Consider the following 26,062-nt stretch of genomic DNA (forward strand, 5'->3'; position numbering starts at 1 on the left):
ATAGAACCAGGACGAATTGCGACCGAAAGAGAGGATAAAACAAAATGATAAAGACTAACAAAAATAACTTGAAGTCTGAGAGGAGATGATAACGAGCAGGAATTAGTAATGAAAACCTCGGTAGGATTTAAGTAAGAAGTTTTTTAGTTTTCTTTTAAAAGAATGTATGGAAGGGCTGTTTTTTATGTTATTGTCGAGGGAGTTCCAAAATCTAGGGCCATCGAACATGAATGTACTCTTTGCCAATAAAGTTCTAAAACGGGGTAAATGAAATTCGTTAGATTGCCTAGTAGGGTAATTATGAAAAGACCGATTAAGAGGAAACATAGAATCAAATACACGTGGAAGTGTGTTTTTGTCAAATTTAAACATAAATTGTCCTGAATGACATAAGTATAGGTCGCTTATCTTCAGCAATTTGCTATAAAAAAATAATGGGTCAGTGTGTGAACGAAAAGCTGAATTATGAATAACACGAAGGGACTTCTTTTGCAGTAATAACAGTCTATCTAAAGTGGTTTGGTGGGTGCTCCCCCAGGCAAGTATCCCATAATTCAAGTAAGGTAAGATCAGGTAAGAATATAGCATTAAAAGTGATGACGACGAAAAATGATATTTCAGTTTATTGATAATGCCAATATTTCGCGAAATAATCTTACATATACAATCTATATGGTATTTCCAGGAAAGCTTATTATCAACGGTAACACCGAGAAATTTAATAAATGTGACACTTTCTAAATTAGTGTCATCTAAAACAATGTCCATGGGAAGTGTATCAATAGAATTGCTAAATAGCATATATTTAGTTTTAAGTAGATTAAGAGACAATTTGTTGGATCTTATCCATTGTGTGACTTTTAAAAGTTCATTATTAACAGTATTTACTAAGGTATATGGATTTTTATGGGAATAAAATATATTAGAATCGTCTGCAAAAAGAATGAACGAAAGGACATCAGATGATTTACAAAAGTCATTGAAAGTTATCTTTTGTTCTCTTATTCTATTTTGTTTTGTATATTATTATCATGTATTGTGTAAGGTTTTACTTTGTAATTTATTGTGTACATTTTCAATGTTTTTATCTGTATAGATAGGGCCCCTTGGCAGAACAATACTCGATATTGAAAGGGCTACCCTGTATAAAGAAGACCAAATGAAATAAGCAGCGCTGAGGGTCTTGCTTGTTCAGCATATTTCTATAAATATTCATAAATAGCACATTTTTTCATAGCGAATAAGGGACTGATTCCAACCATCAGTAGACTTTCCGATTAATAGATTTTTTTTTCAAATCTAGGTCAAAATTTGCATTATGCATTGGTATGTTTTTGTTTTATTGTGTACAGCAGCAATCAATACATAATTAGTGTTCGACATGAAAAGGGAGGAGAATATTAATGTGATGCAGAATCGGCAGTGGGGGTGGGGAGGGGGCACGATACCAACAAAATGTGATTGTTTGTTTGTTTGTTTTTTTTTTTTTGGGGGGGGGGGCTTGTTCATCCCCGGCACCACATTTTGAAAATTCAATATTAAGCTTGATCGAGAGAAGCGTTGGAATGACGGAAAAGAAAAGGCCCTATACAATATTGTTGGGTGCGATTATATGTCGAGCATGGATGTATAGGCCTACTCATCATCAGGCCACATAGGCCTGATACTGCGGTGGACGATTAACCGATGGACGACGTATAGTTCAGTGCCTCAATATGCTCGACTCCCGATATATAGGCCTACTTATAATATATATTATCAAGGAGATTAATACCTTGGTCACATTTGATCTACGGCGGCCGTACGGCGAGTTGAAAACAGTCGTTTTAACATTTTTTGTACCAGCTGCATATAGGTGGTTTGAATTAAAATTAACAAAACGGCTGTTTTGGACTCGCCGTACGGCCGCCGTAGATCAAATATATGACCAAGGTATTAAGGAGATAAAACTACAGCAAAGTCCAGTGGCGGCCGCACAGAAGCGTTGTTAGGCCAGTCACATCCATGCATCTTTCACGGGCGGCCAACGCCTAGCATTGTTTTCACTAACAGCTAGAGCACTAACAGGAGGCCTATCGGTATCGATAAACTCACAAAAGCTTAGCCGAATTCCCAATAATCTAACAATAAAAGGCCCAGCAGAAGCTAACATCGGCGCTAATGTTAATACAAATCGCTAACAGTGCCAAGGGCACCAATAGGGACGATGTTAGTAAATAATTTATCCCTTTTAAACTTGTCTCCCTTTCTTATAATACTAAGTAATTTAAAATAGACCTCGACCGAATTAAAGGGCTCTATCTCTTTCCCCATTTTCTGATTTTATTGTCTCAAAATTAATGTGTGTGTGTCACCCGAGTAACAAAATGATGATCTTTGAAGCAATATTCTGGGTGGACAAAATTTAAATTAACCTAATTTTGTATGATACAACAGACCCTCATTGCACATTCCTGAAGACATGAATATAAATTTCACCGAAATGGGGCCTAATGCAAAATTTTAAGATAGCATAATTTGTTGTACGTATTCATTTTCAATTTTTATCAATTTGTCAGTGTTTTGTTTGTCTCACTTCACTCTTCAAACCGTATTATTTTCTTCAGCCTGGAGTACCCCTTTAAGAATAGGTATATAGCGGGGGATGTTGATTAGTGCCAAGATATGATCCTTTTCATTAAGATTTGTTTCTTCCAAGATATATATTTTTTTTAAGTGTTTGAAGACATTTTTAAGAATAGACCCTACATTAGAAAGAAGAACAATAGCTTATGAAATTCATCGCATGATAATCATCATTGGCAAATACTCTATCATGAGCATGATGAGTGAAGTCTGTGAAGAGCATTTTCAAACAAAAGAAACTGATGAAAAGTGGGATTACATTTTCTTTTGGTACAGAATCTCCATCGTAATATCATGATAGGCTAATTTTCTTGATCTTTTTAAAGCTTATTCGATATTTTTTTTAATTAAATTATTAAATATATTTTACATCTTGCTGTCATTTCATGTTTAAAATGTAATAATAAGGACATTTCTGTAAGCCTATATAATAATAAATTACATTCCTAGTCAAGATTTTAAACTTGTAGGATGTGCAAATAATCATTACTAAATCTTAAGTTAAAGGGGAATCCAACCCAAATAAAAACTTGTTTTTATAAGAAAAGAAAAATCAGACAAGTTGATTGGTGAAAGTTTGAACAATATTGGACAAACAACAAGAAAGTTATGAATTTTTAAAAGTTGTAAATATTGGTAATCACTTTACTCATGGAGACTTCAAATTGGCCGCATATGGGATGTCATAGTGATGTAAGGCAAGGACTACTCTTCCATGTACTCCAATTCATATTATGGCTAAAATGTCATTTTTCCCAAAAGTTTTATTTCAAATTTTATTTTTCTTTCATGAGGACATTAAACAATTATACTACCTGGGTTATATTTAGATTACTGCCCCAGGGGAATGGGTACTTAGGAAAAAACCACAAATCCCTGATAATAAAGTACATGGCCTATGGGAAAGTTGTCCTTGCCCCTTGTCATAATTTACTTACCCAGTTGCCATTTTGAAATCTACATACTATAGTGATCTCAATTTTAAAGCAGCTATAACTTTCTTATTGATTGTCCGAATTCTTTCAAACTTTCACCATTCTGTTTAATTTATTTTTCTTCTTCCCAACACAACATTTTATGGCCAAGGCTGGATTCCCCTTTAAATCCAGATCACTACGCATAAATTATAGATTTTGCCTAACTCAATTCCCCTTACAACACTCGCGCCTAACGGCGACCTAACAGTGCTTTCTGCGCCTTCTGTGCGATCATTCTACCCATGTTGTTAGCAGCTGATTTGTTAATGAATAATGATATACAGATTATGTCAAGCGTTGATCCCAGATGCATATAGAGCTATTACAATAGCTCTATGCCAGATGTAAATAATGCATTACTTTGACATTAGCCATCGCGGCGAGATTGCCGGTTGTAACAGGCCCTTTGTTAGCGCAGTGTTAGTGCAATATGAAGCTAACAGCGTTTCTGTGCGGCCGATACAGATCGTTATTGTCCGTGACATACTCGGCACAGCACAGCCTATGCCACGGATCACTCACACGTATTGCGAGGTTAGTATTAGAATGGACCTATTACAAAATAGGTCCATGGTATACTAACATCGCACCATGAACCGCGTTTGGCAGTGGATTTCTAACTAGTGGGTCGCGCGTGCTGGGATCTCAGTTCTGGTTTCCACAACACACGACTTCAATAGCTTGATTTTTCTGTGCGCGGCGGCATGTAATGAACCCTTGGGTGCCACGAAAATATTTGGCCATGCAAGGATGACAGCTTGATGCAGCACGTTCATGACGTTTGTCTATATGTTTGGCGACACTCATTTACCTGCGGCTCCTTCATGATAAACGATGACATCGTCACCATCCTACCACAGAGATTCGCCGATGTCGTCATCAACGACGCGCTCGCCATCGCTACGACAACGGGTGAGGCGGCGATGGGGACTGGTGGTGGTCGGAGCGACGTTCGCCCTCTATTTCGTGTTGTATGGGATCCTGTTCAGCTACAATGTTCTCTTCGTCGCCTTTCAGCAAGAATTCAATAGCAGTGCAACTATGACAGGTGGGCCTATTATGCAGTTATTTCTATCAACAAATTGATTTTGTGCTGAATATATTCATAATAGTATCATCCATTTTTTTCTATTTAGGCATGCTTGAATGCCTAAGTAGTATACTTACCTCGCAATGCCTAAGTTATTATACTAATACTATACAAACCTCGCAATACGTGTGAGTGGCTTGAATGAAGAAACGAGCGAGAGAATGATGTGGGGTTTTTTAAATATATATTTTTAAGTGATCAGTCTTTCAATCTTTTCAAGGAGCCTTGAGATAATATACCCATAGGCGGATCCAGCTTTTGGCGAAAGGGGGGCGCACTGCCGAGCGGCGCACATATTTTTGCACTTCACCGGCGCCATAAAAGAAAATGTTGAAAAAGGGGTAAAAAGACGTCTGACCCTGTCAAATGCTCTTTTCAAAATGTAGGATTTCCAGTCATGCCATTTTGCATGACCACACGCAGATAATATTTCCGGGGGGGGGGGGGGGGCAAGACTCGGAAATTTGGTGCACATTTCACATTTTTCATAGTTTTCATGAAATGTTAAGGAAAAAAAATTGTTTTCACAACAGCAGATCGCGAATGTGCCCCCCCCCCTCCTTCCCCCTTGCTGCGTACGACCATTCCCTGAAGTCCACTTAAACATATCTCATTATAACAGAAATATACATCAATTTAAACATATAATCTTTCTAAAACATATATAGAGAGAGATTGAAAACTTATTAAAGAAAGAAACAAGCAAAAAGTAACACAAATTATGCATGTTGTGTGCGATTTCAAAATCTCGTGTATTAACCCTTTTATTGCGACGAGGCCAATACTTTTGTATATTAATAGAGATATAATTTTTTTTACTATATGTATATATATATGCATACACATTACACAGGGGCGTCGATCCTTTTTTAAGATTTGGGGGGCAAAATCATGAATCAACTTTCCAAAGGCGCTCGATATCACACAAAACAAACAAACTCACACAAACACACACACACATATGCATATATATTTATATGACTCATGAGATAGAAACACATATCTCACCAACAAATTAATGCGAGCGCGAAGCGCGAGCTGAAATTTGTTAGTATACTGACCTGAAAACAGGAAGGTGCCTGTTTAGGACTGTTTGTAGTAACTCATGAGGAGGATACATATCTCACTACACATATAATGCGAGTGCCGAGGGCGAGCTGAAATTTCTTTATATTCTGACCAGAAAGCTTGATATTCTATGCATTTTTGGTACCAATGATTAAGATGGGTATCTAAAAAACAAAAGATGCGAGCGCGAAGCGCGAGTTTAAAATTTTGATATTTCGATCTGCAAAAAATGACGGTTTAATGGACGTTTGTAATAAAGAACAAGATTATATCCAGCAAAAGATTATTGCAAATCGAAGCGGGAGTTCTTTTGACGTTTAGTCCTGAAAAAGGGACATTCTATTCACCTATTTCATCATGAAAAGTATGGGGTTTTGCTACAGAAATGATGCGAGCGCGAAGCGCTAGCTGAAAATTTTTATATTCCAATCTGAGAAGCGGATAATTTAAGCACGATTTTAAATAAAGAACGAGTTGTGTAGCTCAATCTCAATATACGACTGGTTGCGTAATTATACACTCCTGGTACTAGCAACGGGTTTTAGCAAAGTTTTGGGCTAAAGTATCGAATCATCTTCATAAAACACTATAGTAGCTCTCTTAAATTAAAGGCCATAGAGGTGGCACAATGTGGAATGTGTAAAGAAGAAAAGTGACTGACCTTTTTATTAAAGCATTGGAAAATAAGATCAAAATTAAAGGATTTGCTCTACGCTTTTGTATGATTCTGGGATTTTTTAAATAAATTAAAGATTTCATGACATCTGTCATTCTGTGGGCAACTGCCCCGCCCCTGTCCACTCTGTAAGGGCATGCGATAAGCTTTGTTATGACCATTTAACAATAAAATGTATAACCAGGTGCCGCTGATCATTCTTGACCAGCGCCGATCTAGATTTGGTTGGCAATAGGCCCTTCTACCGGCGCCTATTTATTGGAACCAGGGGACGCTGATTATTCTTGACCGGCGCCGATTTAGAACAAGTAGTGCTGATTATTTTTACCGACGTCACGTAAGATTCAGGCAGCGGCAATTCATAATTGACTGGCGCCGATTTAGAACCAGGAGGCGCCGATTATTCTTTACTGGCGCCGATTTTTAACCAGGTGGTGCTAATTATTCTTGTCCGGCGCCGATTTAGATTTAGGTGGAGCTGATTATTCTTGATCGGCGCCGGTTAAGACTCAGGCAGCGCCGATTTATAACCAGATGGCGCTGATTATTATTGACCAGCCCCGATTTAGATATAGGTGGCGCTGATTATCCTTGATCGGCGCCGGTTACGAACTTAGGCAGCGCCGATTTTTCTTTACCGGTGCCGATTTATAACCAGATGGCGCCGTTTATTCTTGCCCGGCGCCGATTTAGATTTAGGTGGAGCTGATTATTCTTGATCGGCGCCGGTTAAGACTCTGGCAGCGCCGATTTATAACCAGATGGCGCCGATTATCCTTGATCGGCGCCGGTTACGAACTCAGGCAGCGCCGATTGTTCTTTACCGGCGCCGATTTATAACCAGATGGCGCCGTTTATTCTTGCCCGGCGCCGATTTAGATATAGGTGACGCTGATTATCCTTGATCGGCGTCGGTTACGAACTCAGGCAGCGCCGATTTTTCTTTACCGGCGCCGATTTATAACCAAATGGCGCTGATTATTCTTGTCCGGCGCCGATTTAGATTAAGGTGGCGCTGATTATTCTTGATTGGCGCCAGTTATATGCAGGCAGCGCACTGCTGATTATTTTTAACCGGCGAAGTTGTTGGGGAAAAGGGTAGTTAAAAGAAAAGATAAGGAAGATGATATGATTGTGCTTTGCTGGGGGATAGTCTTTCCTTACTGTTGCTAATATTCTAGTGTATAATTTTTTTAAGTGGCGCCTTTTCTTTTCTTTTCTTTCCTTTACTTTTATTTTTTCAAGCAGCGCCTAGCTTTTCTTTCTTTTACTTTTTTTTTTTTTTTTTTGAGCGGCGCCTTCGGCGCCGCTCAATTATTAGGGGGGGGGGCGCGCGCCCCCTGCGCCACCCCCTGGATCCGCCACTGATACCGTGTGAGTTAAAATATCCTGACACCTCATAAATCCCAAATTTCAGGAAAAGAATATGTAATGAACACATTATTATTGTAATATAATAATTATGTGTTCATTATTATATTTAGCCCCTTTTGGAATCAGGAATCAAGCTCTTCATATTGCCTAAAAGAGTAGGCCTATGCGGGGGCCTATATGTTCTGCTAAATAATTTGATACCTTATATTTATATGGTATGTGTTAACGCTTGGATGCTCAAATGGTATTCTTTGCAGAGAGAGACAGGTGGAAAGAGTGGAATAGAATAGGTCCAAGGGCTAGCATCGCTTTTCACCTTAAAAAAAAAAAAAAAAACATGTCACTCCCGATTCTTCTAACGGGTGCATATGATTTTTCAAATTTATACGTCTAGTAAATAGGTTTATCTTTGAAAGATAAAGGTCTTTATATGATTTGCCGTCGACATTATTTGTCAATACCAGACTAATATTATGTGCCTAGATAACGAGTTTTAAAGAATGAAAATTGAATAATGAAGAAAATGTATATAATATACAGTCCGTCCCACAATAAACGAAACCGAGATTTATCGATGATTTATCATAACTTAATCACAAATATAATAGACAAATGACCTACCCTTATAAAGCTTAGAATCTCTTCTTTCATCTGAAATTATTCCTCATTCACGCATGAGTGAGCAAAAACAATTTGAAGAAAGGATACCAAAAACTCATTGGGCGGGGGGTATCTGAATTCAAAAAGAAAATCACATTCCTAAAAAGTTCAATATCTGCTCTTTTGATACCTTAATCACAGAAAATGGTCAAGAAGTAAAAAAGTTCTGTTCCCTCGAAACAATGCTTGTATTTCCATAATTTCTTTAAATAAACGTGTTTTCATCGGTTTCCCACAGAAGCTATCGCACGGTTAACAAAATACTTAAAGGGGAACCCAGCCTTGGTCATAATATGTTGTTGTTGAAAGGAGACAAATGAATAAAATATAATTGTGAAAGTTTGAAAGAAATCGGACAAGCAATAAGAAAGTAGACAAATAGATTAAAATAAAATGAACCTGTGAACTATATACATTATAACCCTCAACCGTGGATTATAATCGCATGACCCATTTCCCCACTACCTTTCTCTATTTGCTCTGAGCCATGATGAAAGGAGACATAAAATATCTACCCCTTCAAAAACATATGTCACTCCTGATTCTTCTAACGGGTGCGTATGATTTTTCAAATTTTACGTCTAGTAAATAGGTTTATCTTTGAAAGATAAAGGTCTTTATATGATTTGCCTTCTACATTATTTGTCAATACCAGACCACTATTATGTGCCTAGATAACGAGTTTTAAAGAATGAAAAATGAATAATGAAGAAAATATGAAGAATATACAGTCCGTCCCACAAAAAACGAAACCGAGATTTATCGATGATTTATCATAACTTAATCACAAATATAATAGACAAATGACCTACCATTGTAAAGCTTAGAATCTCTTCTTTCATCTGAAATTACTTAAATTATTCCTCATTCAGGCATGAGTGAGCAAAAACAATTTGAAGAAAGGATACCAAAAACTCATTGGGCGGGGGGTATCTGAATTCAAAAAGAAAATCACATTCCTAAAAAGTTCAATATCTGCTCTTTTGATACCTTAATCACAGAAAATGGTCAAGAAGTAAAAAAGTTCTGTTCCCTCGAAACAATGCTTGTATTTCCATAATTTCTTTAAATAAACGTGTTTTCATCGGTTTCCCACAGAAGCTATCGCATGGTTAACAAAATACTTAAAGGGGAACCCAGCCTTGGTCATAATATGTTGTTGTTGAAAGGAGACAAATGAATAAAATATAATTGTGAAAGTTTGAAAGAAATCGGACAAGCAATAAGAAAGTAGACAAATAGATTAAAATAAAATGAACCTGTGAACTATATACATTATAACCCTCAACCGTGGATTATAATCGCATGACCCATTTCCCCACTACCTTTCTCTATTTGCTCTGAGCCATGATGAAAGGAGACATAAAATATCTACCCCTTCAAAATCGGGATTAGACAAAAAAAAAATTATAAAAGAAGCGTTTCACACTTTGGATAAAGAGACTCATATATTTTGCCAGAAGTTCAGTTGAAAAAATAAACAATGTATCCATTTTAAAAGGGAAATTATATAGGCCTAATATTCCAATTGTAATTTGCTTAATGATGTTGTTATTTCAGAAATGGGCAAATCATAAAAAGTAATTGTTCTGAGTTAATGTGTTGGAGGTGACCCGGAAGCTATTCGAGTCAAGAACAATATGTCGTAAAAGGTCTTCAAGATATTTCAAGATAAGCGATATTACCCCCCCCCCCTGCTGAAAGAAAGATTAAGGGGTTGTAATTGGGAAAAGACCTAGTAGTATATACACGGGTGGCGCAAGGGATTTTCGATAGATAGAGGGGGGGGGGAGGAGGTGACCTAAATGTGACGTCATTTTCTCAGTTGAGTAATCATGGAAATATATTCACAGTAGAAACGCTGTTTAAGATTTGTTTCAGCACAAAAAAAAACAATATTTAGAGCCGGAAGTGTGAGACTATAGACATGGAGATAATACATTGCTTTTTGACTTTTGCATTACCATGATTACGCTCCTATAAAGTTTAGAACCCTTATAGATTTATAAATTCTTTTGTTGCATGCGTCTGGCGGCTACTCCCCACACCAAAAATGTCTGGCATTATTTTTTGAATGACCCTGATAATAAGCAAGACAATATCCCGACGATTTCATGAGGTTTCTTTTTTCCGCGAGGTTAGCCTAATTTTTAAGGATCCTCTTCAAGGGCCCTCCTGACCACACCCACGACCAGTCAGACGCGCATTTCTTTACTAGGGGGGCATCCATACTATATTGATATGAAGATGAAAATTGGTAACCTTTTCAGCTAGGCAGATGCAGCTGGTTCCCGGACTAGTAGTTGAAGTGAAGTAGCAGTAGGAGGAAAAGACCACTATACTGCTACTACTACTACTACTGCCACTACTACTATACTGCTACTACTAGTAGAAGTAGTAGTAGTAGTAGTAGTAGTAGTAGAAGTAGTAGTAGTGGTATTAGTAGAAGTAGTAGTAGTGGCAGTAATAGTAGTAGTAGCAGTATAGTGGTAGTAGTAGTAGTAGTAGTAGTAGTAGTAGTATAGTAGTAGAAGTAGAAGTAGAAGAAGTAGAAGTAGAAGTAGAAGTAGTAGTAGTAGTAGTAGTAGTAGTAGTAGTAGTAGTAGTAGTAGTAGTAGTAGAAGTAGAAGTAGTAGTAGTAGTAGTAGTGCAAGTAGTTGCTCTTGCTGATGTTTTTACTGCTGCTTTTGTTTTATAATTGTTGTGGTTAGGATAGTTTTGTTTAAATTATACAGAATAGGCGTACTTCATGCATTTGATCTGAGTTCTGTAGATAATAGCTCACGCATCCACTGCAATGGTACGATATTGGGTAATGGGTTCCATGTTCAAGAAACATGCACGGTGTAATTAATCTCCATTCATGAAAAAGAAAGGGTCTAATTAGAATTATCGAATTGTGTGTTGCATTCAACGCGAATCCGAAAGTACACAGTATGATAATGGCTCGACAGATATTCAAATTACCTACTCTCATTCCTACGAATGGGGGACTGTTGGATAATATAGTAAAATAAACAGGAAAAGAAAATGACGAAACACAATGTTGATGTGGGTTTTCGAATGTATTTTACAACATCAGAGTTCCCTCTGAACGTTATTGTAATAATCAACCTAGTAAAATTATTTGATTTCTTATCCTATTTGTGGAACATATATATGTGTTCATTGCCTATTGTCATAGAATAAATTGAATTTATTCGCGTAATATATATTCCTTTGCTATTTCCTGTATAAATAAATAAATATATATATATATAATCATAAATGGTTTAGTAAATGCTGTAGAAATAAAATCGTAGATTTTAAAAGGAGCATAGCTCTAAAAAATGAAAGGTAATAAAGTCACACTCTTCGTCATTGCCCATGATGTGACCAAAAACGAGAATTCAAAATCCGTTTCTGAAACAGTCGTGAAAAACACGTCTGTTCATAAATATATATACATATATATATATATATATATCTGTTTCAATTGTAGGAATATGTATTATGTCTATAACATAAACATGGATATACCAAAATACCAGCGATTATTTTCAGATTGAAATTTATCCAAATATGAACCATATAAATTGTACCGTGATGTGAATAAATATTACCCTTCATCTATACATTTCCATCCGATAAAATATTTCCATCCGATAACACGTCAGTCGGTTAACTGTTTGCCCGTCGAACCAAAGATAGTGGGTTCGAGTCCACCCCGGGCGGATGACTGAAGCCAGTGCGTTGTGTGTAAACGTCTCTCCCCTGTTTCATCGATGCAGGCTATGTTACAGTGAAAAACACTCCGTCCCTCGGATAGGACGTTAAATGGAGGCCCCGTACATACGTCATAATAAAGACAACGCTGGATCCGTGCACTCACAATTACGTCACAATGGTAAAGTAAATGAAATGCGCACCAATTGCCGATGCAGAATCGGCTTTCTGTTTACACGTAGTAAAAAAGCCGATTCTGCATCGGCTCGCGGTTCTGAACCTACTACTTTGGTGGTGCAAAATTGCCGGTTCTGAACCGCGAGCCGATGCAAGTTAATCGTGTTTACACGCTATGAAAAAGCCGATGCAAAAGCCGATTAAGTGTAAACACGGTATTTGACAGATATATGGCGCTATACAAATCATCATCACCATGCCCGTCAAAAATTTTGACTCCCCTTCACCACCGCGTTTTAAAAAGAGAGAGAGAGACAAGGACCGGTCATTCTGGGGGGCGTTTCATGAAAGGACTTGTCGGACGTTTTATCCGACAAGTCCCATTTTATCCGACAGTTACCATAGGAACAGTGCCTCTCTGCCAATCAAAATCATGGAAAGATGTCAGATCTGACAACTTGTCGGATGAAAATATTGATGAAACGCTCCCCGGGTCACGCTGGTTGCGCATGCTCATTTCCACATACACTATCGATCTTTTATCGATCGTATTAAGGCGACCAGTTTAGTGGAGGTGCCGTGGCCGAGTGGTCTAAGGCGCCTGGCTATGCATGGAAAGTCCGGGGTTCGATCCCCGGCCGCGGCACCTATGACCGTGAGCAAGGCATTTAATCTACAATACTCTTTTATTCTGCTTTCAAATAAATGGAAATGCTAAAAAAAAAAAAAAAAAAAAAAGTTTATGCCTACATCGTGACGGGACTCAGAGACGGGACTCAGATATCAATGTTTTGGTGTGTTCCCCAAGGTTGTTTACTCGGGTCAGCCTTATTCTTATGTAATTGAGGTAAATGATTTAATTTACTCAGTTCTAATTAAAAAAAAAATGAATATTATTCGTTAGTTTGTAGGCAAATCAAGAATAAAAGCTTGTGGATTCGCGGGCCAGAGCCCAGGAGTCGACCGTGCAAAACGAGGGAGACACTGGGGTAGATTGGGGTGTCAATAGTAATCTTAATAAAATGTGGAAACAGAAATTATGCACTTAGTAAGTACCACGATTATATGGATGAAGGTCTATCGTGACACACAAATCCTGACATCGAGGCACAGACTGGAACCTCAAAAAAACGAAAAGTTCTGTCGCGATACCTCTCCTTCTTTCAAAATTCAAAACAAAATGACCGATCGAGACCGAGGCTATATTTTGTTTTTTGAGGTTCCAGTCTGTGCCTCGATGTCAGGATTTGTGTGTCACGATAGACCTTCATCCATTATAATCGTGGTAAGGCATAATTTCTGCTTCCACATTGTATTAAGATTACTATTGAGACCCCAATCTATCCCAGTCCAGTGTCTCCCTCGTTTTGCACGGTCGACTCCTGGGCTCCCTGGGTTAGTGGATATTGTTGTATAGTTCTCATTAGACATTATTTATTACGGATATCCAATCAAGATAATGCAGTTGTCACGATTGCATTTCAATAGGATCTGTGAGTTTATGAATACGGGACAGACCAAGAAATATAAAATAACCATCCTTGTTGGTTCTCTTTTTCAGGTTGGGTTGGGAGTATTCCTCTGAGTATCTCGCTCATGTTTGCCCCTCTCATCAAGATGGCTTCGGAAAGATTCGGCTATCGCTCGGTATCTGTCTTCGGCATCTTGATGGTTTCGGCTGGGATCTTCGTGACATCATTCCTACCGAGTCTCCTTCCCATGTTCGGTACATACGGCTTGATGTCCGGGATAGGTGCTGGTGTTGTAACCGTCTGTGCCTTTGATCTGATCGTGTTGTACTTTCCAGAAAAGAATACGATGCGAGCAGTGGCCATCGCTGTTACAGGGTCAACAGCAGGTAAGATATCTTTCATTAACTTAATATCCTTCAATATGATTTATTAATCTGCTTCAGGAACACACAACAAAAAGCTTATCGTCGCTGATTGTAAGCTGTTCTAGACATAAATATTCTGAATTGCTGAATAATGGAGCTAGCATTTAAGCGTTTTGTGCCCAAAATGTGGAAATGAATATTATAACCTTAGTTCATGCTTTTGGACCAAGAAGGGTCAGAATGGTTGATAAATCTGAAAATTGTTGATTTTGTCGTATTCTTTCTTCTATGCTCTAGGTATGTTGTCACTAACACAAGTCATGGATCTTACTATAAGAGAATTCGGCTGGAGGATCACGCTAAGAATTATGGGAGCCCTCCTCTTTGCCGTTGGACTTCCATGCGTCCTTACCTACACACTTCCCGTAGATCAACAAGAACACAATAGGAAAAGTAAATACTGCAAAGTGATATTTAAACCTGACGATACTACTGTCGATAAAGTATCCGAAGCGGTAGCTGATCTAGAAAAGTGCCCCTTGAATTTTCCATATCATTCTAAGATGGAAGTAGAATCAAACAAGATGTTTATATCTGGTAGTCCGCCAGCTTACAGAGTTGTAGACGGATTGGGTGAAGATACCACGAGTTGGCCCCTTGGAGAGCAGCATGTACACGCCATTACTGAAAAGTCGGTTGGAGAACGTAATGTGGACGCTTATTCCGATGGTGAACCGGAAGTCAAAGAGCCAGAGAGTGCAGAGAATCGCTATCATCAATTGATGACGAACTGTAATGTGTCATCTCAAACACCCTGGAGTGAAAGCGAGAGCGGTGATGATGAGAACGATACGGTTGACGCAATCAGGGTAATCAACACGTTGAACGGCATCTGGCAAAGCGATGACGACTCCCCAGCGACCATTGCAAGACTTTATCCGATCAGTAACCATCAAGGACCAACACTTTTGGTTGTTGGCCATGCTGGTAGTGCCTTCCAACCAGAAAAGCCTCTTGAGGATTTGCCAAAGCGTGGGATGCTTCGGAAGATCTGTACAACACTAACCTTCCCTGAGATCTGGATGATTTCTATTGCTACAATACTCAATGGAATCGGCGACTGTTTCTATTATGTAAACGCGGTGAGAAAGCAAATAGAATTTATCAATTTAATTTTTTGAATTTCAAAGGTACGACGAATGAATTTTGGCTGACATGCGTCGTTTTTACTTATCCGTTGCTGCAATAGAATTGGGACAGAGGGATGTTCTATCCGATCGAGCACTTAGACATCTTGTATGATGTGTAACCCCATATTCCCTACATCGAATTATTTTTTATATGATATGATATTTATGATATAAACAGAGGGTCGAGAGTTCGAATCCTAGCCATGGCGTGTTTTCCTTCAGCAAGAAATTTATCCACACTGTGCTGCACTCGACCCAGGTGAGATAAATGGGTACCGGCAGGAAGTAATTCCTCAAAAAGCTGTGCGCACCAGAATCGGTAGACTAGCTTAGCCGGGGTAATATAGGAGCGCCTTGAGCACCTAGCAAGGTGGCTACGTGCGCTATACAAATCCTATATTATTATTATTTTATGTCAGTGTACTACTGATTTTTTACTCATGAACTTTTATTTCAAACTATTTCTATGTTCTTTTTCATTCTGTAAGTCCACTGCAGGGGCCGCGGAAGCGGGGGGGGGGGGGGGCTTCAGCCCCCTACTTTTTTCCAAAACCGTGTAAGAAAACCTAAAAATGACCATTTGATTGTGATTTTTTGCATGGTCAGCCCCCACCCCCCACTTTGAAAACCGTTCCGCGGCCCCTCAGACCGTGGATGTGTCTTCAATTCATAAACACGCCACGAACAATTTTTTAATAACCCATCCAAATAAGAATAGTAGTTAACATGAATTTTTTTGTGTAAGAATATTAATCCAATGCTGATTTCATTTTTGGCCGATATAATTTCGATCGGCTGAGATTAAAATTAAATTAATAATGCTTTACAATAAAATTTTGAGCTTTACGTTCATTCTATCGTAACTTTGTGATCTGTATGTTCACGTAACACGCTCTCAACGTTTGTTCCTTTGCAGATAAGCTATCTTGTGTCCGTTGGCTTTAAGGAGCAGAATGGTGTCCAATTTGTGTCTTTCACTGCGGTGTCAATTTTCGTTTTTAAAGTGGTCTTAGTTTTTATTGGAGAGCATCTTCCATTTCCGAGAATATTCATTCAAGTGATATCCAACGTTATCAGTATCATTGTCTGGATCCTGCTAATGGTTGTTAGAAGCGTTATACCCGTCTACTGCACGGCTGTTGGTAAGTTGATTGTTGAATATAGTGGCGGATCTGGGGGGATAGGGGTGTAAACCACCACCTCGGGCTCCCTAAATTATTTTAAAAAGGAGTGTGGGACCAAACTCCAACACCGATTTCCTATTTGTGAGTTGCGCGAGCAGATCACTACGGGGTAGGGGGTGGGACGCATGTACGTCGCAGCTCATCGTTATTGGGTCAAACTAACTTCTCAAACCCCTCTCTCAAAATAGCAAAAACAGACAGAATATTTGAGGGGAAAACAATTATGGTATAGTATACCATCTGTCAGAAGAGAACTTTTCCACGCATGCCGCCCAAACAGAAAAAGTATAATAGTAGTGGGATAGATGATAGTCAGTACTCGTAATAATCAGATAATAGTCGTAAAAATAAAGCGTAGCAGCAGCAGCAACAGTTCCCATTATTGTAATCAAGTGTTCAAATTAATATTCTACAAAGTGATAATTCGACATTCCGAATCCTTTTACAGTTGCTGGTCTTACCATTGCCATAACCAATGTCGTCACGTTTAGTCTTGCTCCTGATTTCTTTGGCCAAGAGAGGGCGATGGAGACGTCATCCGTCATCTTCTTCTGCTATGGGACTGGGTATCTTCTTGGCTCTCTCGTGGGTAAGCAGTCTCCTTGTGCTCATCCGGTATGTTTATGCTTATGCGCTGTACAAGGCCACCAGACAAAAGCCAGAGTCCTTAATTGGGATTATGTTGGGTCAAATTGGTTAAACTCCGATAAAGTCAAGCTATTCTGGTCCTTTGTACGGGGGTGGCAATTACCTTTGATATAATTGTAGTTACAATAGGTCAAGGAATAAGGATACATCTATTGCAACTTAATCTTGCCCCATTTGACCACCTGAAACTGTGAGCACCTTTTACTTATGATCAGTGAGGTCCTACATACCAGTCGACTGAATTCATGATTTTCTCAATCTTTATAGTTTTGTGCCCTTCGGGGAAGACCTTTACAGCAAATCAATTATGTGACCTTGAACTCGGCATCGGATGGCTAGCCCTTGGCCTTCGCCTCGGAGGCCTGAAGTCCTTTGTCTCGGGAAGTCAGTCCTTGACCTTGTATTGGTCTCTGACACTCTAGCTTTAAGCATGTCCAGGGTATGGTTTTCTGGCTTTCCGCTCAACGTTTAATCTTATGACCAGTATAACCAGTATACAAACGTATTCTCCTTCCAACTACTAGGTCAGAGTATTGACAACACAGGCTCTTACAAGGGCGCCCTTTGCGCTTTCATCGGTATGTACGTCACATCCGGGATCTTACTGCTCTTGGCGCCTCTGTATCAACGCATCTTTGCACCCGAACGGTTCGTGACCTTTGACATACACCGGAGGAGACGGGATGAGAGGAGGGAGAGGAACCGGCTGAGAAAGAAGGACATACATCGCTGTAAGGTTTCAAATGGAGATATCATCGTGTGTGAACAAGTGTCAACTGTTTAGCAATTCTTCTCATTAACCCTCAGATCATTGTGGTGATGATCGCCATTCCCTGGCAAAAAAAAAACTAAGACAGAATTTACAAGACCTGATTTTAAATTAAATCCCAGATCTACGATGCAAAAATCAATGCGAATATCACAAGCATGACAAGGACGTACACCGAAAGCCCACATTACCGAATTTTTATGTGTGAAAAAAAAAATGATAATGGCCAGTAATGTATCCTTGAGGAACGCCATAGTATTACACCTGGGGAACATTTTATAAAACGTTTTGTCTGTGATTTTCACCGAATAATTTTCTCTCAGCCTCTCAGCCAATCAGAAACAAGGATTTTCAGTAGCTTGTACCATTACCATCTGTCGGTGAAAGACACTCACAAAACTTTATACGCTATCAGAACTGCTATCGTGGGATCACCTACAGTCCAAGACGTTTTCAGGGTGGCGCTAGGCGACCTAAATGTGACCTTATTGAAAAGCAACTGAACAAAATAAATTGTTTTCTTGATGAAGGTTTTATATTTCATTTTCCCTTCATTTTAATGAACTAGAGTTGGTTCGGTTCAGTTCATGCTAGAGCTCAAGAGGATTATCTGCTAAATATGCTATCATCAAGCCTACTATTGTTAATCATAATATAAGGAAGCGTCATGGTCTAGTGCTTTTGACTGGCGTTTCTTAATCAAGGGGTTGTGGGTATATATATATTTATATAACTATATATATATATATATATATATATATATATATATATATATATATATATATATATATATATATATAAAACATGTATAATTATCACCCTATCAGACGTCTGAGCTAGTCATTTACAAAACCGCATTGCCCTACATTTTTCTGAATATCGGGAACATCAAATATATTGCCCTTGAAAGAACTATATTGCCCTCGTCTAAAGACTTGGGCCAATATGATGCAGTTGCGGGCAATATATTAGATGTTCCCCTTAAGGCCAGTCAATATTATATAATTACATAAAAATACATGCTGCATTATGGTAAACACATCATACTTCAGGTGAATATAAAAATATATTAAAACTTAGTTAAACTCATTTTCACAATTGGCTTAGAGCAATTTTTTTTAAAACAGATAGAATAATTGATTTTATCTTTCAAAGAAAAAATTGATATTTTCATGAATTTATGTATATTGACTTATTAATATGTATCTATATTTTGCATGAATTGATGTTTGTACCCTGCAATCTCAATGTTTATACTGGTATATTGAAAGAGATGAGATAAAAATAAAATCGAAAAATGCTGTATTATTTATCATTATAACATTTAAGATACCGTAAGAGTTGATTGCTCTTATGTGAAAGTAAATATTACAGCCGTTGATAATTAATCTTTGAACCTTTCCTAAAATCACAAAACTGTGAGCACGAAATCATTCAATTTCACTTTTGAATTAGCCAAAGCACCCCATGACAAGCTCAGTCGCTTCGGTCCCTCGCCTTTGTGTTTCTTCGAAGATTATTTTGCCCCCACCCGGAAAAAAACTCTGTGTACGGCCATGTTATAATCTGCTCATATAACACATTTATGTCAATACGAATGTTATTTTTAAATGGTGAAAAATGGAACAAACAATCAAGACAAATATAAGGGGAAAATTTCGCTAAATTTGGCCTTTGTGTAAACTTATTAGGTTACGGTTTAATGATTACATTACTGTCGATAAAAATGTTACAAAGAGATATAATCTATCTATTTTGAAAATATTCATTTATCTAAGAATTTTGTGCAAGTTTATTCAAAAGATTTTATACACATAAAATAACATAGCAAAGTTATACACTCTAAAGTGTATGTAGTTTAAAAAATCGTTTATATATTATTTATGCAATTTTATTCCAAAGATTTTGTATACATACATGAATACGGGGATGAATAGGTATTAGTCTACTGATTTAATTGATTAGTAATTGATCATTTATATTGTCTGCAGGATCTATGCAAGGTATTGTGTATTATATATATAGTCATGATAATAATATAATGGCTGAATTTATCATAACTGTATCCGATGTTATCAGTTTTTGTGTTTGTTGTCGTCTTCACTCACGTCGATAAAGGATAAATTCACCGCCCCTAAAAATAATCGTAATGAAAAAATATATATATATTTCTATTTATTGGTTTTTCGGTCATAACATTACAAAGGCAAATATATCACAAAGCATATCAATCACAATTCATAATATCATTGAGGGATAAATTCGAATGAGCTAGTAGATAAAACTGACTTTGTTAAAAGTAACCAGGTCATCGGATTTTTCATTCGCATTTGAACGCGCACATTCACATAACTGTTTTATTAAATCACGCGAAACCTTGAAATATTACTTATTTTACATCCGATTTTGGTGAAATTTTGAGTATCAATATTATTTGTTTTTTCTTCTTATGTAAGCTTGTAGTTAGGGTGAACTTTACCTTTAAGAAGGTGTTGAAAGCAGAGCGGAAACGAAAGATGACAAAAAGTGGAGATAAGAATCTTTTTGCGCATGCTCAGTTCTCGGGAAATGTGAACTGAATGACCTTGCGCAGATGAATTTTATCTTCATCCTGTGTTCTTTATAACTGTTTTTTAACCTCCACAGTGTTTCAGAAACCTACCCAGGGGCGTAGCTACGGGGGGCCTGGGGGCACGTGCCCCCTGAAAAAAAAATTGAGCAAAAAAAGAGAGAGAGAGAGAAAGAAAAAAGAAAAAGAAGGGGAAAGATAGAAGGCAAAAAATGGAGGAAAATTAGAAGAGGAAGACGAGTAAATAAAATAAGGTGAGGGGAAGACTTGCCAAAAAAACCCTCAAACTTTCATGTCACTATATAAAATTTTCGCTCGCGCTTGTATGGTCTGTTCGATGAGATTCATTTCTTGCTCAATAGGCTGATATGCAGCTTAAACTATCAAGTTTTGAAGTCGATATACAAAACATATGTCAGCTCGGACATCGAGCTTTCATCCTTTTTTAATTTACAAATTTATTTTTTTAAGTGCTCTGTAAAATGTCAGTTTTATGGTCTAAATATCAACATTTTTCAGCTCATGCTGCGCGGTGGCATTATTTGATTTGCCAAGTTCCTATTTTCTTTGTGTATTCCATAGTTATCAAAATATCCCTTTTCAGATGTGATTGTCAAAACGTAGGCCTATCAGCTAGCGCTGCGAGCTCGCAAGTTGATTGGTATGTATACCTCTAACAAGCTACTTAAACTCCCCTTTTCATTACAGTTTATAAAAAAATCGGCTCGCGATTTGCGTTCGCTTTATTGTTAAAATGTATTAACCCATGCGTCCTATTCATAATTACAAAATGTTTAAAATGTCCAGTTTTCAGGCCTTAATATTAACAAATTTCACGCTCTCATTAAACATATGAGATTATTAAATAAGAAAATAACTTTTTCATAAATTCTTAATAACTAATAAATTCCTAAAATAGATAAAATAATAAAACCCGATGAAATATCGACAAGTTTCATCTCGCGCTTAGGAATAACAGGAGAAGATAGTAATCATTTTCATATGATGACAAAATATCCTTATATGTCCCGGTCATAGGCAAAATAATAATAAAAATATCAGATTGCGCTTCGCGCTCGCATCATTTGTTAGGTGTGATCAACATCCACTTCGAAATTTTCCTACACAGTTCTTAAAATAGTGCTTAAATTGACTCTTTTTCAGATCGGAATATTGAATATTTTCAGCTCGCGCTTCGAGCTCGCATTATTGTTCTTCATGATTAAGTTTGTAATTTTTTTTGATAAAAAACAGTTTTGAAAAACCGGCTCGCAATTTGCGCTCGCATTAAAAAATGTAAACCCATGCGTCCTATTCATGATTACAAAATGCTCAAAATGTCCAGTTTTTAGGCCTTAATATCAACAAACTCATGCTTCACGCTCTCATTAAACATAATTATTAGATTAATAAATAAGAAACAGAAAAAAATCCTAATAACTAATAAATTGGCCCTTTTTCAGAACTGGAATATCGACAAGTTTCATCTCGCACTTAAAATATAACAGGAAGGTAGTCATCGTTTTCATAAGTGACAAAATGTCCTTAGAATGCCCCGGTCAAAGGTCGAAATAATAATATTAATATCAGCTTGCGCTTCGCGCTCGCATCATTTGTTAGGTGTGATCCACATCCACTTCGAAATTTTCCTACACAGTTCTTAAAATAGTGCTTAAATTGACTCTTTTTCAGATCGGAATATCAAATGTTTTCAGCTCGCGCTCCGAGCTCGCAGTATTGATCTTCATGATTAAAAAATGTATTCAGAGTGCCCAGCTAGATTATAGGTCTAACTCTAAAAAAGCGCACGCATGTTTATTGAGATAGGCAGTTTGTTCTTTATTTAAAACCTTTAAATAATCCAGTTTCAGATCAGAATATAAATAATTTTCAGCTCCCGCTTCACGCTTGCATTATTAGGAAAACACCCAATTACCTATCCTATTCATGATTTACAAAACATGAATAGAGTGTCCCGTTTTTAGGTCTAAAATTTTAATTTTCTTCCGCTCACATCAATTGTTTAGTTACATACCGATCCCTTTCATGATTACAAAAAGTGCTTAGAATTACCTTTTTTCAGGTCGGAATGTCGAAAAATTTCAGCTCGCGCTTCGCGATCGCATTATTCAATTGTTGAATATGTATCATCTTCATGAGTAAATGCAAGCTGTTCTTATCAGGCCAGAACGTTTATTTTCAGGACAAAATACATGAAAGTTAAAAAAATTAGATCGCAATTTTTATATAGGGCTTATGAGATTATTTCCTATTTATGTTGTTTTATAAGAATAAAGCTAAGAAGTGACTGTGAGGACTTCGCATCCCCGACTTTGCATCCCCAAAAGACCAAAGTCATGGTTTTTGGTCATAGGAAAAAATTGAAAAATGATGCTTCAATGATAAAATATAGAAATGACCCTATAGAAAATGTAAATATGATTAAATACTTGGGTGTAACACTTGACTCTGGCATGAAGTGGGGAGAACATGTATTTAGTATTATTGTTAAAATATCTCGTACGATAGGTTGTATAAAGAGAATCAAACAATTTCTTCCGCCTAGGATTCTTAGGGAATTTATATTTTGCCATGATTTTACCTAACATTGATAATTGTTGTACATCTTGGGGAATCTGTGCAAAAACCAACAAAAATAAGATACAAAAACTGCAGAATAAGCATGCCCAAATAATGTTAAACAAGGACTATCTTACTCCCCAACATGAATTGTTGGCTACACTCAAACATGGCAAATGGCAAACAGTGGAGGAACGTATCAAATATCAATTTTGTGTTGCTTTCAAGATACAAAACGATTTAGCCCCAGCCTAGTTGGGACCACTTATCTGCAAACGTAATGTAACTTATAAAACACGATATACTGACCAATGTCCCCTTCTGAAAATCTTCTTGAATATGTTGCTGCCGTCTTATCTAATTCGCTCCCTTGTGATATACAAAAATGCACGTCCCTCCATGCATTCAAACAACACTGTAAATCATTAAAATTATGACTGTCATACATGTAATTACACTAAATTACTTGATGTAGATGTTATGATTCCATGATAATTGTTGATTTCACTCTATATGTATATAATGTATTTTGTTTTTACTTTTATCGTATTGTTACATACATACATTGAATTGCTATTCATGATGTAGAGTTGTTTGTCAAACTACAGGGCACCTTTGGAAAGCAGTTTTGCATAATTGAACAGGCCTACCATGCAGTACAAAATAAAGAAAACCAATACCCTGCAGTACAAAATAAAGAAAAGCAATAAATAAATAAAAGCAGATATTAACGATAAAGATTGGTGATAATAGTCCAGGGGGTGATAGATAGAGAGATCGGGGGAGAGGAGAAAAACGGGGATAGTGGGGAGTTTTTCCCACCGAGTTCTGGACCAACATATGAATATTCATGACTTGCGTCTTCGGATTGAGAGTACGCATGCGCGTGGACTTTGCCTCGACCAGTGCCGATCGTAAGCATTCACGTTGCTCAGAATGAATTAGCATCGTCAAATTACCGGTACCCTTACATAGTTACATAGGCCTTATAGGCTTAGATCTGTATATACAGTACATCCAATTCTTAAACACTTATCAAACTAGCTGCCATTAATGGCAAGACATGTGCTAGGGTAGGGCTAGCTTAGGCTAGCGCATTAACGTTACCTCAAATCTGGACATGTCTAATTAATGCCTATAGTACTAATCAGTGTTATAATTCATGAAGGTTTCCATGGCGAAGAAGAATAGTGTAGTAGGTTTCACGGTACACCATGTATCTTTCTTGGGCAGATGTTGGTCCTGAAAAGGACCACCCAATCTCGACGTTTCGACAAGTGTGTTCTTGTCGTTTTCTCCTGAGGACGACAAGAACACACTTGTCGAAACGTCGAGATTGGGTGGTCCTTTTCAGGACCAACATCTGCCCAAGAAAGATACATACCGTGAAACCTGCCTTGATGCTCGGCCTTGGCCTTAAGGCGCCTTAATGCCTTGCTACTTTTTCAAAGCCTTGGCATCGAGAAGGCCTTGGCCTTGAGGATTTTGAGCCTTGAAATTTTAAGGCATTTTCAAGGCATTTTCAAGGCTTTTTCAAGGCATTTTGTACTTTCATTTGTTTTAAATAAGTAATTATAAATGTTTCAATTGTTTTTTTTTTTTATATATATTTGATAACACTAATGGTCAATACTACCAATCACCAGTAACAGTAGCAGCAGCAGTAGTAAGTGTACTAGCAGTGTCATCAATTGTAATTGTCACCATTATCAAGAAATTCAAACAAAGAATACATCAGTTATGAAAAATATCATTATGTATTGGTAATGTGTTGTAATCATATGATGATAATGACAGTAAATAATAATGGCCATGATCAAGATAATAGTGCTTTGATGACAAGAATAATTTTTACATCTGACTGCAATTTTTGACAACAATTTTCATACTTTAAACATAGCTAACTCTAAAGAACGATAACAAGGTTGATTTCTAGTCCATTAGGATTTTCCTTGTATTATTTTCTTTGGCCAACAAGAATGTTTTAAGTCTTAATGATATTCTGAAAAGATTTGGTAAACTTGAACACAGTCTCCAATTTTGTCATATCCAAATGGGTTATGTCAATGGCATGATGAGCCAGAAACTTTGAGGGGCCAAGCATGGCATATATAGAGCAAAATTTTTGTCAAAAAAAAAGAAGAAAGCGATTGAAGCGAGCGAGTGAACAAAATTTGTCCCCCTCTTTCTATAAGAAAAGCTAATTTTGCAATAGATTGTTTAAAAAATAATATCACATTTACTCCATCTTTTCCTTTCACTTTCCCCCCTTGTCTAAGTTTATTCTTGGTGGTGGGACTTCTTCTCTCTATCTCTCTTCTAAATTGTATATTTGTTTTGGGTCAGATTGACAAAACAAAGGGGAAAAAACGTTTACTTCTTTTTAATCATATATCGTTCAACATTGAATCTCATTTCTCTACAGTTTTAAGGAAATAAACAACGTATTTGTTTTTGTGTCAATATGGTTTCAAGAAATAATAATAAACAAAAATAATTTAATAATTAATAATTATTAATATTATCAATAAGTATTAATAATTAATGATTAATTAACTGTTTAATTAAAGTGGTTGTAAGCAGAAAAAAATATGAAAACTGACAAGAGTCCTAAAAATGACTCATTTTCAGTTTAAGCATTTGAAAATTTTAGCTTGCGCTTTGTGCTCTCTTGCCCCCCCCCCCCCCCCCCGGCCCAAAAAAAAAAAAATCCCTGTAGGATTTTTTTTCCAAATGAAATATGCCCTTTTTAAAAAAGAAATACCTTCTTTAATAATAAAACATAATACATTTTAGGTTCGAAAATCACAGATTTTGAATCGTGCTTTCCATCAATTATTGTTTAGTACAGTACTGCTAATGGTTACAAAAATGTATAGAATGTTGCTTTATGGTTGAAATATCACAAATATTTGGCTCGCTTCCTGCACTCG

The 26,062-nt window shown here is 37.2% G+C and overlaps 1 protein-coding gene across 2 annotated transcripts; it reads left to right on the forward strand.

The window, feature by feature from the left end:
• The first annotated feature begins 4,118 nt into the window (after positions 1-4,118).
• On the forward strand, positions 4,119-18,187 carry LOC129282396 (uncharacterized). Of its 2 annotated transcripts, XM_064115033.1 has the most exons (7): positions 4,122-4,650; positions 12,241-12,356; positions 13,914-14,210; positions 14,487-15,331; positions 16,296-16,521; positions 17,012-17,152; positions 17,736-18,187. In XM_064115033.1, the coding sequence occupies exons 2-7, from the start codon at positions 12,287-12,289 to the stop codon at positions 17,993-17,995; spliced, it is 1,839 nt and encodes a 612-aa protein (XP_063971103.1). In that variant the 5' UTR covers positions 4,122-4,650; positions 12,241-12,286; the 3' UTR covers positions 17,996-18,187. The 2 variants fall into 2 exon arrangements, with proteins under 2 accessions (XP_063971102.1, XP_063971103.1); XM_064115032.1 differs by lacking the exon at positions 12,241-12,356 and having other exon boundaries at positions 4,119-4,650.
• Positions 18,188-26,062: the final 7,875 nt, after the last annotated feature.

The sequence above is a fragment of the Lytechinus pictus genome, unplaced genomic scaffold (genome assembly GCF_037042905.1).
Source record: "Lytechinus pictus isolate F3 Inbred unplaced genomic scaffold, Lp3.0 scaffold_20, whole genome shotgun sequence".
Classification (NCBI taxonomy): Eukaryota; Metazoa; Echinodermata; class Echinoidea; order Temnopleuroida; family Toxopneustidae; genus Lytechinus; species Lytechinus pictus.